Here is a 17,814-nt window from a genome sequence, read left to right on the forward strand (position 1 = left end):
ATAGGAGCAAAAGGCAGTGGTGAAATGGGCAGGTTGGAACTGAATCACACGGCAAACTTTCTGCAAAGTGCTGGGATCACAGACAACTTATTTCCTGTGCTACATTACATACTGGCAGCCTCATCATTCAAACGAGGAGTGAATGCATAGGACTCATAGGGCTGCTATGAAAATTAAGGATCGCCCAAGGGAAGTGTCTGACATGAGAGCTGCACAGATGTGTACTGTTGGCTAGTAAGTGGTAAGCAGCAACAGCAGGAATGAGGGATGAGTGAAGTGGCTATGAAACACTAACGGGGGGGGGGGGGTGCCAGCTTAGCCCTGTCTACCATCTACATGAATGGCTATGCTGTCCCACTGGGCACAGCTGGAGGCTGCTGAGGAAGAGGTTACCGGGCTTCATCTCGCTTGAGCTCCACTTCAGCCTCCAGCTGCTGCTTGCGTGCACGAGCCTCTTCAGCCTTGCGCTGCTGCTTCAGAAGGAAGGCTGCCCTCTTCTTAGCCAGCTCATCTTCTGCTTTCTGTTCATCCTACAAAACCCATCACTTTATAGTCAGTGACAGTAGATGAAACGCCTTAAACTATCCAACCTAGGCTTACCTTGATCAAGTATAAACTTTAACACACACTTTAAAAAAAAAAAAAAAAATCTTGGTAGAGAGGATGAGACAGGGTCTATGTAGCCCTGGCTATCCTATGCAGACCAAGCTGGCATCAGACTCAGAAATCTGTCTGCCTCTGCTTGCCAAAGGCATGTACCACCATGCCCAGCTCTGACCCTTTAATTAATGAATGAGCTCATCATATGTAAACTGTGACACAATACAAAGAAGTCTATGCCATCAAAATAGCCTCAGTTAGATGACCTTCCCATGACCAGCACCAAATTGTTTCCCTGCAAAACCACACATTTCTCCACAAACTGAGCTAAGATCAATGTGACTCCACTCATACCATACAAAGCACAAATGGGAATAAGGAGATGGCTCAGCAGAGAAAATGTTTGCTGGACAGGCATGAGGACCTGAGTTCAGATCCTCAGAACCCACAAAAAAGCCAGACAGGAAAGACAGCCTACCTATAATCCCACTACATGAGAAGCAGAGACAGAGAATCTGTGGAGCAAACTAGCTAGTCAGGCTAACTGAAATGGTAAGCTCTGGGTTTTGTAAGACACCTTGCCTCAGTATTTAAGGGGCTATGGCCGTATCACACTGAACTCATCCAATATCATCTAGAATGTTAAGGTGGAAGGCAATAAAGGAAGACATCCAATGTCAACCTCAAGCACATGCACGTGCACACACGCACACGTACAACACGTGTACACACACACACACACACACACACACACAAACACAGACCAATAAAACGTGCATCTTATAAGGCTGAGACTATGCCACGTGGTAAGAAAACAGACATGATCAAGACAGGAGAGAAACCCCAGAGTCCATACTTCTCTTCATCTCTGAGAAAGTGCAGGATCAGAAAGATATTTCTAAAGCTTCTCTGTGACCAGGTTTCCGTATCAGGGTTGGGTGAGCAAACTGCAGCACACAGGTCATGTCTGGCCTGGATGTCTTCAAGTTCAGAGCACTTTCTACATTTTTAAATGACCAAAAAGTCATCCAAAAAGCAAGTATGTCATGACTTGTGAAAATTATCAGGTTCTATGATTTGCTGCCTGTGACTACATCTGACTGGGTCTACCCTCCTCCACCTTCAGGCTTCTGTAGCTCATGAAGTTGAACGTTTCTCCCCTGACTTTTTATGGACTCCACTTAGAACAGAAGTTCTTGAAACATCCTCACAGCTAAGGCGATGTGAACACATCTCAAGACCACATCACACACTACCACCTCACTCACCTTGAAGAAGAAGCCAACCCCAGGTTTCTGGTCACCATCTCCGCCAAGCTCCACTGAGCTCTCATTGCCAACAACCTCTCCATCCTCGTCAGGGGCCTTCAGGTCAGACAGGTCCACCTCAATGAGGCTGGCCTTGCTCCTCAGCGGCTCTTCCACCGGCATCTGCATGTGTTCTTTGCCTGTGATGGCAGAGGAGCTCAGCCCTGCCCCTTTCACACTTGCATCCAGACCCTCTTTAAAGTTCATCTGTTCTGATACAATGTTTGCATCTTTGCAAGAGGACAGAACAAATGCCCGATGGTTGCTCTCATCATGGAGCCTATAACTGTCAAAGAGACACTTCTCAGGGGGTTCCCCACCTGGATCGGAGGGTGACCGTGGATGGGTGCTTGGGGGCAAAGACCGAGGATGTGGGAGTGTTTCCATACTGGGTGTTGGGGTTTTGCTCCGGGAACAACCCTGCTGTCTGTCTTTTGGAACCTTCAGTTCAGCTGGCCTTCCCGGACGGGAGTTCCGGCCCTGGCCAAGCCGTGGGGGTTTGCGGTGGCCAGGCACACCAGTTGGAGAGAGTGGCTCAACAAAGTGGACTGGGGCCTTTACCTTTTGGTCCTGGCAGTTATTTTTAGCGCCTGGTGTTGGCACTGTGGGGGACTTCATGAGAAGCTGTTCCTGCTGCTGGGAGATCTTCAGTATAGCCTGTTGCAGTGTACTGATGGTCTCATTCAGCTTTTCAATAGACAGGTCACACTCATTCACATCTACCTCACCAACACTGTCCTCTAGGAGAGCAGCGGAAATCACTCTGTGCTTCTCTCCATCATGCAGAGAGGCCGGGTCCCTTGGTTTATGTAGCTGTACAAATGCCACATCCTGAGACTCACTGAGCTCTCTCTGATCTTCCTTGACAAGGAACCCTTCAGTTTTACAAGTGCCATCATCCAAATCCTCCCCATTGTGCTGTGTGAATTCCTTAGTGAAGTGTTCCGGCCTCAGTGGCTGTGGAACACCATCAGCCTTCCCTTTCTTCACCACATGCAGAAAGGCTGCCTTGCCCAGTTTCAGACGCTGCCGTGCAGACAGCGCCTCCATCTTTTTCTTCTGGGCTTCAATAGCCCTGCGCTTTTCCTCCAGCTGCATGTGCAGCTGCACCAGCTCAGAAGCCAGCAGACTGGCAGGGTCCTTGCTGTGCCTTCCAGGGCTCTGTTCCCTCTTCTGGCGCCATGTTGTCAGAGGAGCTGGGCAGCTTTCAGACGCATCTGGGGTGGTCTTCTGGGAGCTGCTGGTGCTGGACTTGGTTTCACAGCTGTTGAGCCTCTGGAGCTTCCTTTCAGCAAAGCTGGTCATCTTCACACTCCCACTTGCCATGGACATGCTGCTGAGCTGAGAGGTCGTGCTCAGACATGGGCTTGAGCGGCCACTGGCATCATCCTTGTCTTCATGTTCCTTTACCTTCATATCCTCTTGTAGTTTGGCTGATTCCTCTTCACCAGCGTATCTGGGAATAACCATAGGATGGTCCTCGCCGATGAAATCCTGCTCTACATCCTCTACGTCTACCACGTCAGAGTCAGAGTCCTGCCTCAGGATAGTCCAGGGCTCTGAGTCGTGGGAACTGGGGCTCTGTGAACCAACACACCACCTCCCCTCATCTTCCTCAGTCCTGCCTACATGGAGGAAGAAGCCATCAGCAGCCTGCCCCTGAGGATCGAATCTACCCACGGCCGGAGGCTGTGCTTCTCCTGCAGCTTCGGCTGACTGTGGTCCTACGTCTGCAGGATCAATGCTTGCGGCAAAATCTGAACAAGGAATTGGGGTGAAAGTTCTGTTCAGGTCATGACTGCCATGGCTACCACTCACTTTCTTCCGTAGCAGAGGCTGGGAGCCCTCACTAGGCCTCTTGGACATGGTGGTCCTTGACCTCCCTTCTCCACGCTCATCTTCCTTAGTGATAATCTGCTTCTCTTTGGCTGGCCGAAGTACCGCTGGCATCAGGGGCTCTAAGAAAAAACTGTCAGGCTTACTCTCCAAAGTGTCTACCTGTCTCTGGGGAGACTTGACACTTGCCATCAGGCCTGGGGCCTGAGGTGAGGTCCTGGGGATCTCTGGGGAATGAGGAGACATATCTGTCCTGATGATGGCCACAAGTTCTTCCTCCTCATCCTCAATGTTGACATTATTCAGGAGGCTTTTCCCATTGGTCTTTCCAGCTGAAGGGTGGGGTTGGTTCTGTGGGGTCAGGTGGATAATGTTGGACGCCAAGCTGTCTTTGCTGATAGAGCGGGCCAAACTGACACTGTCACCAGAGCTAGGGTCCACATCACAACTGGCAGCATGATGGAGAGCAAAGGGTGTTGGCTGGGACACAGGCCTGAAACAAGAGGGAAAACTCACTGTTTAAAAACATGAGCAACAGGACTTCAATGTATGGAAAAAGGGAAAGAGAGAATGAGAGAGGAGGGAAGAAGAGAGAGGGAGGAAGGGAGAAAGGGAGGGAGGAAGGGAGGGAGGGAAAGAATCTTTCATGTAGAAGCTTTATATCAATGCTCTAGGGCAATAGAGCACCAGAGGCAACTTTAGATGAATGACAAAATCACTTTGCTCCCAGGATTCCTTCATATGCCCTTTAAAGTAACCAAGGCCCCACGAGCCTTAGTTTACTATATTTAGCCCACTACAAATGAAAACTCAAACATATTTGAAACCCTAAGTATCATAAGAAACATGAAAAATAATTATATACATATACACTATATATATATACATACACACACACACACATATATATATATACACACACACACATACATACATATATATCAAAAACCAAAGCGCCTATAGTGTAGGTGACAGTACTGCTATCACAGACCTCTCTGACATCTGGTAGACCCTCACATCTCCCTCTATTGCTGCAACACCACAAATCACACAAGCACTTGGCAAGTACATAGTGGCTCACATGAGAGGATGAGCATAGAAGACAGCAAGCATAAGCTGGCACGCTGTGAAAACACTGGCTGCCAGCTCCCTGAAGCACAAGGGTCCCTGGAACATATCTGGAGAAATGTTGTTTAATCTAATGAGCACTTAAATAGAAACAGTTCCAAGTTACTCACCTGTTTTTTTTATCTGGCCATGCTACTGCTGCACCTCGTGGCTGACCATCAACCCGAGTTAAAGAATTCGATCTATGTCTCTGATCTACAGTTTGGAGGAAACATGCACATTCAATGTTAACTAACCAACTCTGTACCACTTGAAGTTCTTTCAATGTAACAGCCATTTCTCTGGGTAATGACTCCTAACTCAACCCACAACACCACCCAGGAACACAAATAACCGGAAGAGTACAACTCCCAGTAGCTCCAACATATGAAGCACAGTGTAGTCAGGGCAGAATGCTTGGGACACCTGCCATTCTATGCACGCTGCACAGAACTTATCATATTTGAAATGACATTTATAACACAAGACTGTAAATTCTGAGCTGTATCAATACAAATTAAAATTTATCCTGCTAGGGCTGGAGAGATGGCTCAGAGGTTAAGAGCATTGGCTGTTTGGATTCCCATCAACCACATGATGGCTCACAACCATCTATAACGTGATCTGGTGCCCTGTTCTGGCAAAGCACTCATATATAAAATAAATAAATGTCTAAAAAATAGATAAATAGATACCAGAAAAGAATATTTTGCAATCCTTAACTAAAACGGGTACATTAGATTAAGATCATTCAATTTTGAGTAATATTATATTACTAAACTATGTAAAGAAAAAGTAACAAAAATGAAAAGAGAAGAGAATCATGCTCTCACCAGGGATGTCCTCTGCCTGCGACACTTTTTGCTGTTTCTGCCTCAGTGGCAACAAGGGATGGGATGGACTAAATGTGGAAGCGCCTTTCCCACTAAATAAAAATAATTCAGAGAAAATAACGAGTTTATCAGACTTTAAGTTCAAAAGCAAAGGCAGAGGATGGCGAGATAGCTCAGCAGAGAAGGGCACCAGCAGAGAAAACTTGACAGCCTAAATTCTATATCGCTGGGTCCCATTTAATAGAAAGAACTTACTCCTACAAGCTGTCCTGACTTACCACATGGACGATAACCATAAACACACACACACACACACACACACACACTGCATACACAAACAACCAATCAATGTACAAATAAAATGCAAAGGCATAGAAGTAACAGAAAACATTATAAACTTGTACCACGCAGGTTTCTCTGGGGAAATAGTTTCCATAAAACAGAACCAAAAGAAGAACAAAGTTTTGAATTTGAGGTAAAAATCTCAAAATTGGACTGAGGAGATAGCACAGTCAGTAAAGTGTTTGCCATACAAACATGAGGAGGACCTGAGTTGATTACCAGCACCCACATAAAAAAGCCAGGTAGAACAACATATTATCTATAATCCTTACACTGGAGAGGCTTGCTGACCATCCAGTCTAGGCAAATCGGTGAGCTCTGGGTTCAGTGAGAGACCTTATCCCAAAAGATAAGGTGGAGTGTGAGCTGGCCTCCACACACAGGTGCATATATGTGCACAAACACTCACAAATCCCAAAGCTGCAAACAGGGATTGCACAACTTCTAATTGTAGCATATGACACAAAAATTCAAGCAACTACCACAAAAGGGACAGCAAGGGGGGGGAGGGGGGAGGGGAGTAAGAATAATGCATGACATGTATGTATGAAAATGCCGGCAGTAGTGGCACACACCTTTAATCCCAACACTTGGGAGACAGAGGCAGTCAGATCTCTGAGTTCAAGGCCAGCCTGATCTACACAGCAAGTTCCAGGCTATCCAAGGCTATATATGAGACCCTGTCTCAAAAAACACAAAAATAAAAAGCTTAAAAGTCCACAAAGATGATTCCACTACATCAAATTGACTGATAATAACCTGAGCATGAAGCCCACATGGACAAGTAGGGCGCTCCCACAAAGCCAGTAGAGTAAACTCTCTCACTTTACAGGATAGTATGGAAGCAGACACAAAAAATCCACAATTATTCACACCTTTCTACTTCTTCAATCATAGCTTGAGTAAAAGAGGCCATGTGGCCTCATGTGACCGGCCATGAGGACACTTACTCACATGAGACCAAAGGGTGCATGCAAGCACTGACCAGGTGAGCGCTGTGGGGGTTGCTAGCTTGCCCAACAGGAAGCACATTTACACTGCAGGACAGCTATTTTGCTATTTCACAGAACTTGGCAGAGGGACGGTAATAAAGTGTGGACAGGAATCACAGAGGCATTCGGATACCCTGGGCTGTAGCTACCTACTATGGTTAAGCCCAAAGGGACAAAGACAGTGAAAGGCCCTTCAGAGACAGAGGAGACACAAGGAAGAAAGGGAGACAAAAGGGGTAAAGCTGCACAGAAAGGATGGAAGGCACAGGGAACCCGGAGGAGCCCAGCAGAGGTCAGGGGAAGACTTCCACCAGTTTAGCAGGAGGTAAAGGAACAAAACTACAGCTCCCCCACCCCCCAGCACAAGGACCAGCGAAAATCAAACAGAATAGAGTCAGAATGTGAAGCAGAGCACAGCGACTGAAGGGAACCGTCTGATGAGTGAGAAAACCTTCACAGTCCCTGTGAACATGTGCACATGTGATATCAATGCTCCTTTAGCCAACTTCCATGCACACATACACACTGCATGTACTGGATCTGACCATAAAGATCCAGTACAGGGACTGGATGTGAGGACTGCAGCAAGAATGCTCACATACCCACACAAGGAGACAGGCTGTGTGGCTCTGCCCTTGAGATTCTATCACACCTCAGCCACCATCTGTATCCATGGGCTCTGAGCCATACACAGCGTTCCATTTCTGCTCCAAGGATCTGATCCTGTCAGTGAGTCTCAGCCCTTAAACACTTGCAGCACCACCTGGCATGATTCGTGGCCCTCTAAACACTCTCTTCCTGGCCCAACCCTGTAGCATCCTTAGTGTCAATCTGAGAAAGCTGAGGTCCTTACCAACATACCTTTAAACAGCCACTCAGCTGCATGTGCTATTCAAAATCACTTCTCAGTACTGTTCTAACCTTAAATCTCAATTCACTCTCCACATTTTAAAACTATGCTTCCATTTTAAAATATTCTCTCAGATGAGCCAGACGCAGGCCTCCTCCCACACAGGAGACTCAAACCCCCTCCGGGAAGCGCTCTCTCCTCCTCATCCCACATGCCCACTGACCTGGTTGTAGCACATCAACCTGGATCCAGTCAGCTGAATTCTAGGTCTTAATGACTAAAATCAGTTCTCAAAAGACACTCAAGAGTTCCATTTACTGTCTCATTATTAAATCCATTGATCACTGAAGCAAATGAATTACTATTGCTTACAGGTGAGCATCCTTCATTCTTAAACTCCATACTATATTTCAGAGCAAAGTTGTACTGTTGTTCAGTCTCCTCATTAGACTGCTTGTAAAGCTGTACTGAAGAGATAATAGCGAATCTTCTTTCTATATTACAGTTTGATGTATTTAAATTGTATTGATTAATTATATTACATAAATACTCCTATTTAAAAACCTTGCAGCTAAGAGGCTTCCAGACTCCTGGCCAGAACAGCTGGGAAGACAGACAGCTGCAGAGGCTACTCAGGTACTTTCTGCATTACCTACTTGATACAGTTTTGATTTCTCAGGCTACCATGTAAAAAGGAAACAGGATGGTAAACTGATCCCAAAAGCGGTATGACAGACTCACAGACACTCAGGCTCTTCCAAGTGGAGGTGGTACCGATGGCTGCCTTCTGTCAGAGGCTGAGTGGGTGGTGGCAGGTCAGCGGGGCTCATGGCAGCAGGGCTACCCAAGAAACTGCGTTTGGTTGCGTTGGAAATTGGGACAGGAGGTCGGCTGCTCTTCTGCTGTAACACTGTTTTAGCTATAGAAATAGCAATTTTACAGAAATATATAGTTATAATATCAGCAAGAAACAGAGAACCTATAGTTTTTTAATTATTTGCTTATTATATATACACAGTGTTCTGTCTGCATGTATCCCTGTAGGTCAGAAGAGGGCACCAGATCTCACCACAGACGGCTGTGAACCATCATGTGAACCAAAGTTTTCATAACTATATGAAAACAACTCAACTTTTACTTGAAACCAAACTTCCCAAAATTAGTTTTAACAGGCTGACCCTCAAAGACTGTTACAAATACCAAATTTAAAAATAACACAGACTAGAACATGGACAGAAAAGCTTGGGTTTTTGGTCTTCCCAAGCACTGACAGACAGGACACCTTGGTCTTTTTAGATATATGAGCTTTTAGATATATTGAGCTTCCTCAATCCTTTGGGCTTTCAAGAAAAAAAAGATTATTCAGTTGTCACTCACCATCCTTCAGCTCTTGAATATCTCGGGGCTGAACGAAATCTGGTTTAACATTCTCAAACCACCAGAAGAGCTCAGCGATAAAGACCATAACGTTCGGCTAAAACAAAACACACAACAACCCAGGCACAGTAAGTACCTGCTCAAAGGCAGCTGGCCATAAGTACATGTCTGATGGCGGTTTTACCTTCAGCACTAGGGGAGCGTACAGCATATCCTCCAGGGTGAGATAGAAACATTTGTTCAGGTGTTCGTTGGAAAACTCCCTCAGAAGCCGGATGTTATATAGGCTGTCAGCCATCGACGGCACCTCCTTCAGGCAAATATCTAGTAGATACAGTCAGGTAGACTGTGTTATGATATGCATACTCTGCTCACAAGGGAATGTGTAGATACATAATTCTGAACTGAAACTATGTGGAAGGGGTGGTGATAAAATAGGCAAGATTAAGGGATTTTAAAAGACAGTAAATTTGACAGGTGACATTAAATACAGAAAGAAAATACAAAAAGTCTCCAGCATCTGCAGTTATAACATAAATCATATGAGAGTTCAAGATTGGATTCTTAAAATGAAGCAGCTAGAGTTTAGCAGTAGAGCAGTTGCCTGACATGTGTAAGGTACTGGGTTTCATGCCCAGCACGAGAAAAGCAACAGATGAACAATGGAAATCGCCTTTTAAAGATCTGTGTTTTGAGGTCCACAAGATGGCTCGACAGGTAAAGGCTCTTGCCCAGCAAGCCTGACAACCTGAGTTGAATCTTCAGGACTCACATAAAGGCAGGAGAAAACCAATTCTTCAAAGATGCTCTTTACCTCCACATTCCTGCCTTGGCACCAACGCCCACATACATACATAATATTAAAACAATTTCAAGGAAACGTTTGCACTGCCTTCAGCAAGCAGAAACCTCTGCCTGAGGTTAATTTTATATTTGCAAAGGATGGGGGCTGGGATATACACAAAACTACAGTTGTCAAGCAAGATCTCTAATTCTCCAAATCAAGGTACACACAGCACAAGGCTCCTCCATGAAGAAGTGAGGATCTTTCCAACCTCTCAGGTGGGAAAATCCAGGACAGCAGACCCTCCATTGGGAAATGTGGTAGAGGCAGCCAATAAGGACCCCTGAAAGGGCTCCAGTGTTTGTCTAGGTGCTCCTTAGTAGAAGCCAGTGAAGAACAGTTAAAGATCATGAGACAAATGCACCAAGGCTTTGCCTATATGTGCCACCTTAAAAAAAAAAAAAAATAGCTGGGCAGTGGTGGTATAGGCCTTTAATCCCAGCTCTTAGAAAGCAGAGGCAGGAGGATCTTTGTGAATTCAAGGCCAGGCTGTTCTACAGAGCTCATTCCAGGACAGCCAGGGCTGTTACACAGAGAAACCCTGCCTCAAAAAACAAACAAAAATAAATAGATAAATAAATAATAAAATCAATTTAAAAGGAGGGAAGAAGGCAGAGGAGTCCAGCATACTCAAGTACAAAAATAAGGAAAAACAAATTTTTTCAAAGATCTCAAATGCTGTTTTCCAGTCTAGGTCATTAGTCCAAGAACAGGGTGTGTCCACATCAAGCAGGGTAGTGTCACCTGCTCATGAAACACTGCTTGCCACCACTCCTGACTGCCCAGTCCTCCCTGCCCTCTAAGCTATGTGGACTCAACACACAGCTCTCTACCGAACACTTCTTTCCTGTGATTTGTGTTCTGTTCCATGCTCCAAGTGCCTCTCCTGGGCCAGTGCCACAGTCCCAGCCAGTGTAAAGTCAAACAAAATATAACATTTGCAGGACACGGACCCCATGTTCTCATTCTTCAAAACTAATGCGGCTAAACTCTGTGAAAACATAAGCAACATGTATGATGAGGGAAATGGAATCTAACACGGGTTATTAGGAGATGAGACTGTGTTATCAGAGTTCCGTCCAGGAATCAACAAACAAATGTGCTGGCAGGGAGAAGACAAAGCTCTCCCTGCAGAATGCCAGCTAGGAAACAAGGATCGGGAAATGAGGTTGGAAACTCAGTGGTCAAAGTCAGAGGAGGAAGACGACAAATGAAGACCCAGAATCCAAAGGTCTCCCCCACAAAAGAGCCTGCTCATTATGAAGCACGACTCACTTCTTGAGGGGTCTTGAGGTCAGCACACACCATCTTGACCAAGATCACAGTGGGCATATAGATGCCAGAGATGTACACTGTAGTCTGAGGCAGATACATCATAAGGAAACATCGAACCAACCAACCAACCAAGGGACAATAGACCAACTCAACAGCCTGAGAATCAAGAAAGGCAAAGCTGGCCACTGTGGCTTCAGGGAGACTGTGAGGCTTGACCACTGAAAACACTGAGTACTAGGTGAAAAGACATCAGACACGGTCTCAGGTAGTGTGTTTCAGGATGCCCCTGAGTTGTGAACACACCAGCACTGCCAGGAAAGCTTCTGTTCCCTAAGCTACTCCAAACATAACAAGCAGCATCCTGGAAAGGCTGGATTTTAAAAAATTCCTTGAGCCATCTGCTGCATATTAAATTTATGCCAAAATAAAATATTACAACTTTTCCCCTGTGTTGCCTTACCAATTCTGGTTTAAAAAAAAAAAAAAAAAAAGTATGTATAGATTGGCAATATAAGTACAGAACAGTTAGAAATGATGATAATTTTTAGAATACTGCCTCTCCACATCTGAGAAAGTATAGCCTCCTCCAAGAACTACAGAAAAGTTTAGGACTTACTGGGCTATCACCAGGGTCCCTCCTCCTGGGCTCCTATCCCAGTCAGCCTACAGGACACAAGGAACTATTCCTACTCAGCCTGGGAAATACAGCCACTACCAGGTAAATTACATCACTGGAGGCCAGGAAACGCACCAACTAAGCCAGATGTATAAAAGTAGGTATAAAGGTTAGAGTCTTATCTTCCAACAATGTACACAGGATGGTCAATCTGTGCTAACAGAACAAGCCAGTCTTAACTGTCTTCTGGGGGGGGGGTCTCTTCCCTCTGTGTCAGGGATAATCCTCTTAATACAAAGACCAAGAGCTTCCCATCTTCCCTATTCTTTGACACAATTTGTAAACCATAGAAACTGTCAATTCCTTAAAAGTTTGGTAAATGCCCCAGCAAAAAGTTCCCACAAAGAGTCAGCCCACAAGGATGTACCTCTTAATGTCTAAGTCCATCTATCTTGTAGTTATGGATCTCTAGCTCTTCCATTCCTTTTTCTCAACAACAGAATTGTCTATGTCACATGACACTGTGAATACACACAGCACAGAAATACTCTTCATATTTTTATTTGATATCTACTAGACCTGAATTTATGTCATTTTGTTTTCTGCATTCTTTATTTTGTCCTGTTTTATTGACAAATCAGTCTGGAAAATTATCTATTTTAATAATCTGTCAAAAGAACAGCTTTTAGTTTTACACAATTTCTCTTTAAAACATTTAAAATGTTTCTACTTTATTATTTTATTACTAAATTTACTTCATAATTTTTATTTCAACATAATACAAGGTCTTTAAAAGTCTACAAAAATAATGAAGTGGGGCTGAAGAGATGGCTGCTCTTCCAAAGGTCCTGAGTTCAATTCCCAGCACCAACATGTATGTATGTGTATACACATACATACACATACATACATACACAGGCAGAACACTCATATATTAAGTAAATAAATCTTAAAAAAAAAAACGGAACAAAAAATAATGTAGTGTTTTTATGTAGCCTCTCTCCAGCAACCTGGAGTGCAGAGGCAAGGGGGTTAGAAGGAGCAGGCTGTGCTGCTTCAAGACTTGGCTGAGGGATCTGTTACTGTTATATAGTTCCCCAGTCTCTGTAACCTGCTTTGTCTTCCCACAAAGCTACTTGGGCCCTTCCTAGTATGTACACCACAGTCCTTCAACTAGACACATTCAATGGAGTCTTGAAATTTGCCTATGCTCAACCCCAGGAGCATCTACACTTCTCTTGGCTAAATCCTCTCTATTCTCTGTTATCTCCTCCTATATTGATCTCATTTTTACGCCCATGCCTTTGCTTTTGTTGCTATTGTTCTATTTTCTGGAGGATTTTTTTTTCTTCTCAGCCACCTAACTGTTTAGTAGACTCTTATACTTCAAGTACCAAAAATGTACACTTCCTCTGAGTTCTACGGACCCTAATGTAGACATACCATATGACAGTCTTCTAGCTGTCCCTTCCCAGTTCTCATTCTTGACAACCAGATCCTCAGCCTCTTATGCTGCATACTCTGAAATATACCTGCAGTCAGGAGATTTCCTCAGATGTCAGGGGAAATCTGCACTCACCCTTTTACTGTTAGAGAGAGACATTAGGAAGTGGGCTTTGCTGCAGGTGACTGAAGAAAGAAGCCAGCTGATGCCAAGCCTCAGTCACTGTGGGTCTTGTCCTTAAAATCAGTTTCTGGAGAGATGACTCCTTCCCTGAGTTGCACATGGAGCAAATAAACCATATGGAATCCAGCAAGGAAGTGAGGCTTACTGGTACAGGTGACTGGAGAAAGCTCTGGTCACCTCATTCCTGCCAACCCCATACTGGAGTTTGTCTAGCTCAGTCTCTCCCAAGTGTGTTCATATACCCAGCCTTTGGACATGAAAGATGTTGCTGGAAAGTGGGACCCAAGCTCTCACTGTTCTTCAGACTGACTTTTTTTTTTCCCCCATGTGCACTGGTGTGAAGGTGTCGGATCCCCTGGAACTGGAGTTAGAGACATTTGTGAGCTGCCATGTAGGTGCTAGGAGTTGAACCCAGGTTCTCTGGAAGAGTGGTCAGTGCTCTTAACTCCTGATCCATCTCTCCAGTGCCCAGACTGACTTTTAACACCCTTAGGCATGGCTGCTAGCCAAAGTCCTTCCCCCTACCTGTAGCAGCTCCAGAATTCTAGCTGGTGAATTGTTTTGCTTCTCTAACTTGACCTCCTCTGTACTCTATTTTACTTCTTGGCTAGCCAGCTCATTAGAGCCTGGAACTTACAATTCAGTTGCTCACTCTACAATCAAAAAACTTCATTTTTCTTCCCTTTTCTCCAAGATTGTCTCAGTTTTTTAAGCTGCTGCAATGGACCTGTTTCACAAATTACCAAGCTCCTTGCTTTCAGACATATACATGTACAGCATTCGTCTTCCCTACTGTACACTTCAGACTGTGCCCTATAGACCTAGAAGTTATTCACTTGTTCAATACCTAGTCCACATCTGTTTGTCCTAGACATTTACTTATTTTTTAAAATTATTTTATGTGCATCGGAATGACAGTGTCAGATCCCCTGGAACTGGAGTTACAGACAATTATGAGCTGCCTTATGGCACTAGGAATTGAACCTGGGTCCTCTGAAAGAGCAGTCTGCTCTTAACTGCTGAGCCACCTCTCCAGCCCCAATGTTTTTTGAAATGGTTATGACATATCAGTGAAGACAAAATGCTCCCATTTTTGCAGCTCTTACCTACCAGTTCTGACTTCTCTTACCCATAGAGCATTTACACATAGTGTCCCTGGTCTGCAAGTATTACAGACATTAGGAAAGCTACTGATTTCTAATGCTCTCAACTAATGGGAACATAGGCTTTGGAATCAGGTGCACTTTCTTTTGTGGCTTTGACCAAGTTGTTTCTGTTTTGTTTTTTTTCAGACATGGTCTCAACTATGTAGCCCTGACCAGCCTGGACCTGGACCTTGCTTTGTAAACCAGGCTGTCCTTGACCTTAGAGTTTGCTTCCTGAGTGTGTGTGTGTTGGGGGGTGGGGGGATAACACTAAATAAAGGTGTGTGCCACCATACCTGGCCCAAGGTCATTTTTTTGCAAACATCTGTGTATGTGGAGACCAGTGGACAACTTGCAGGAATCAGTTCTGTTCTTCTACCCTGTTCTTCTACCCACAGAACCCTGTGGATTCTGGAGCTGAATTCAGGTCACTGGGCTTGAAAGGGGGCTGGACCCCCTGGCCCAGCTGTGACCATTTACTTTTATTCAGTGTACCACAGTATCTGGTACAATAAATGCAGCCTGCCAAATTTGTACTCAAGTCTTCTATGGCCTTACCAAATTTCTGTTTAGGCTAGAGGTGTGGCTTATCAGCTTCTTTGTGTAATTCTGTTATTTTGTTTCCAATAGTGATGTTAGCCCCAATAGTACTTTCTACCTTAAGATCCTCAAAAGACAGGTTAGAAAGCAGGCTACAAGCCCCGCATGATGGTGCATTTCTTTAATCCTAGCACTGACTAGGACGAAGCAGGAGGATCTCTGTGAGCCTGAGGTTAGCCTGATCTACATACTGAGTTCCAGGACAGTTGGGGCTATGTACAGACCTTGTCTCAAAAACAAGCAAACAAACAAAGCAGACAACTGGAGGAGATGTAGAGGGAGCGAGGAGCTGGCAAAGCACAACGGGCAGTGGTGCACATATCTCTAATCTCCTTACTCAGGAGGCTGAGGCAGGAGGAACTGTTCAAGGGCAGTCTAGACACCCAGGGCTTCAGGTTGGCTGGAGCTACACAGTGAAAAAGGAGAAAGCCCCAAAAATGAGATGAAGTGCCCACCCTACCCTCTTTCTTACAGCGTCTAGTTCTTCCTTTATGGCTGCCCTTCCATACTTTAGGCATTCTAGGCTCTCTTCCACTTGTCTTGGCCTTAAACCAGCTGTGACATTTAAGGGCTCCACGGAGGCACGTTTCCTTTTTCTGGAAATGTTCCCACCAGCAGAGCTCTGGAGTTCCTACAGGGCCAGTGGGTCACTAGCACTAGGCCAGTGTTACTTTTCAGTGTTGGGGAAGAAACCGAGTACCCTTGCATGCTAGACAAGCATCCAATTACTGAGCTATATCCTCAGACATACACATTACTCCTTTTCTGTGTGATACTGGAGACAGAACTCAGTCATATACTAAGCAAGTATCTACCACTGAATCTTCCCCAGAACTGCTTTTTATTTTCTTTTGTCTTCCTCTTAGTCCTCAGAGACACAGGTACTTGAAACACCTCCTCACATTTTCCTGGATGAGAGACAGAGCTTTTCCAATACTCTTCCTCAAAAAGTCTTAGTCACAGGATCAAGGCCAGCTAGATATGAGGGAGCCCATTTGTCCACTTCAGGGTTTTATCCTCCTGGAAAACAAGGCTAGCCCTACCTTTCTTTTTTCTTTTCTTTCTTTTTTTTTTTTTTTTTAACTTTTTTAAAATTTTTATGTGCATTAGTGTTTTGCCATGGGTATCCAGTCCGCTGGAACCGGAGTTACAGACAATTGTGAGCTGCCATATGGGTGCTGGGAATTGAACCCCAGTCCTCTGGAAGAACAGCCAGTGCTATTAATTGCTGAGCCATCTCTCCAGCCTCTTTTCCTGTCTTTCAAATCACCTCTGTGTCTGTAAAAAAAAAATGTATTATATGCACTTCCATATGTGGAGCAGGCATAACACCAGCCTAAGCTGTCCAGGGCTAAAATCCGAGACAAGGTCCCAGTATAGGCACTGGTCAGATCCCTGGCCTTCTACCTGCCCACTCCAAACAAAAGACACTTGGACTTCAAGCCGTTGACAACTTGTGCTTCCACAGCACCCTGGCAGGTAGGTCTGGGCCATGGCCTTCACCACCATTCACTTTCCACTGCTGCAGGTTACAAGCACCTAGACACAAGTGCTTGCATCAGAATAGGCCATGAGGAGACACTGAATCTAGCATTCATTCTCATGTCTTCACAAAGTTCTACAGTTATTTGGTTTTGGTTTTTGACAAGGGTCTCCTTTATGCAGACTAGACTGATCTTGATCCTAACTCAGCCTACCAAATGCCAGGATTATAGGTGTGTGCCACCCTTTCTGGCTTAGGGTCTAAATGTTTCGATAAGGAAAGATTTTAAACCTCACTCACTCTGAAACAGAGGTAAACTCACAAAAAGAACAATATCTATTATCCAAATACTCAATGGGTAATTTCCACATCACATAAGATGCAGATTATGAGTATGTATTTGGTCTCTTGGCATTTCAAGGTATGTGATAGTATCCCACTGACACAGGAATTCCATGCTAATTCCTTGGGTTTTTCTTGCATGTTAAATGCACACTGTTCCCTCTCAGGTCTGTTCAGGGGAAGAGTTCTCCACTCACCATCCAGTTTCATCTGCTCTGGGCAATAATAGTGAACCACTGCTAAGAGAGCAGCGCCATCACTGCCGTCTCTCATCAAGTCCTCCAACAACGGGAAGTAGGGTGACTGCCTAGCGGAAAGGTGCTCTCGCCGATATCGGACCTGCAGTTAATAAAAGGAAAATGGTCTCTGCGTATGAGATCGCTTCAACCTATGTTTGTTACAGGCATTCTGCTAGAGCAAGATTTATACCAAGCCTACAGCAACATAAAGACCAACTGTTATTGCCTGGAAAAGTTCAGACTGTGTGGATGATATCCTCTGTCCAGAACAAACAAGTCAGATCCCATGGGGTCAATGGGTACACTGGATGGCAGAGGTCCACTGCTAACACCACCAGGGCCAGTCTAACTCTAAACTGACTCTGGCAGTGGGCACACATGGGAAGGAGACAAAACACA

The 17,814-nt window shown here is 44.8% G+C and overlaps 1 protein-coding gene across 3 annotated transcripts in view; it reads right to left on the minus strand.

The window, feature by feature from the left end:
* The window catches only part of Camsap1 (calmodulin regulated spectrin associated protein 1), a 55,686-nt gene that overhangs the window by 6,938 nt on the left and 30,934 nt on the right, over positions 1 to 17,814 (minus strand). For all 3 annotated transcript variants that reach the window (XM_051184876.1, XM_051184875.1, XM_051184874.1), the window contains 8 exons: positions 17,374 to 17,515; positions 9,429 to 9,568; positions 9,245 to 9,341; positions 8,609 to 8,786; positions 5,684 to 5,775; positions 4,982 to 5,066; positions 1,869 to 4,236; positions 394 to 530 (listed from right to left, as the gene is read on the minus strand). In XM_051184876.1, coding sequence (XP_051040833.1) covers positions 394 to 530; positions 1,869 to 4,236; positions 4,982 to 5,066; positions 5,684 to 5,775; positions 8,609 to 8,786; positions 9,245 to 9,341; positions 9,429 to 9,568; positions 17,374 to 17,515 — 3,239 coding nt within the window. The remainder of the gene's footprint in view (positions 1 to 393; positions 531 to 1,868; positions 4,237 to 4,981; positions 5,067 to 5,683; positions 5,776 to 8,608; positions 8,787 to 9,244; positions 9,342 to 9,428; positions 9,569 to 17,373; positions 17,516 to 17,814) is intronic.

Source organism: Phodopus roborovskii, unplaced genomic scaffold (genome assembly GCF_943737965.1).
Source record: "Phodopus roborovskii unplaced genomic scaffold, PHOROB, whole genome shotgun sequence".
Taxonomy (NCBI): Eukaryota; Metazoa; Chordata; class Mammalia; order Rodentia; family Cricetidae; genus Phodopus; species Phodopus roborovskii.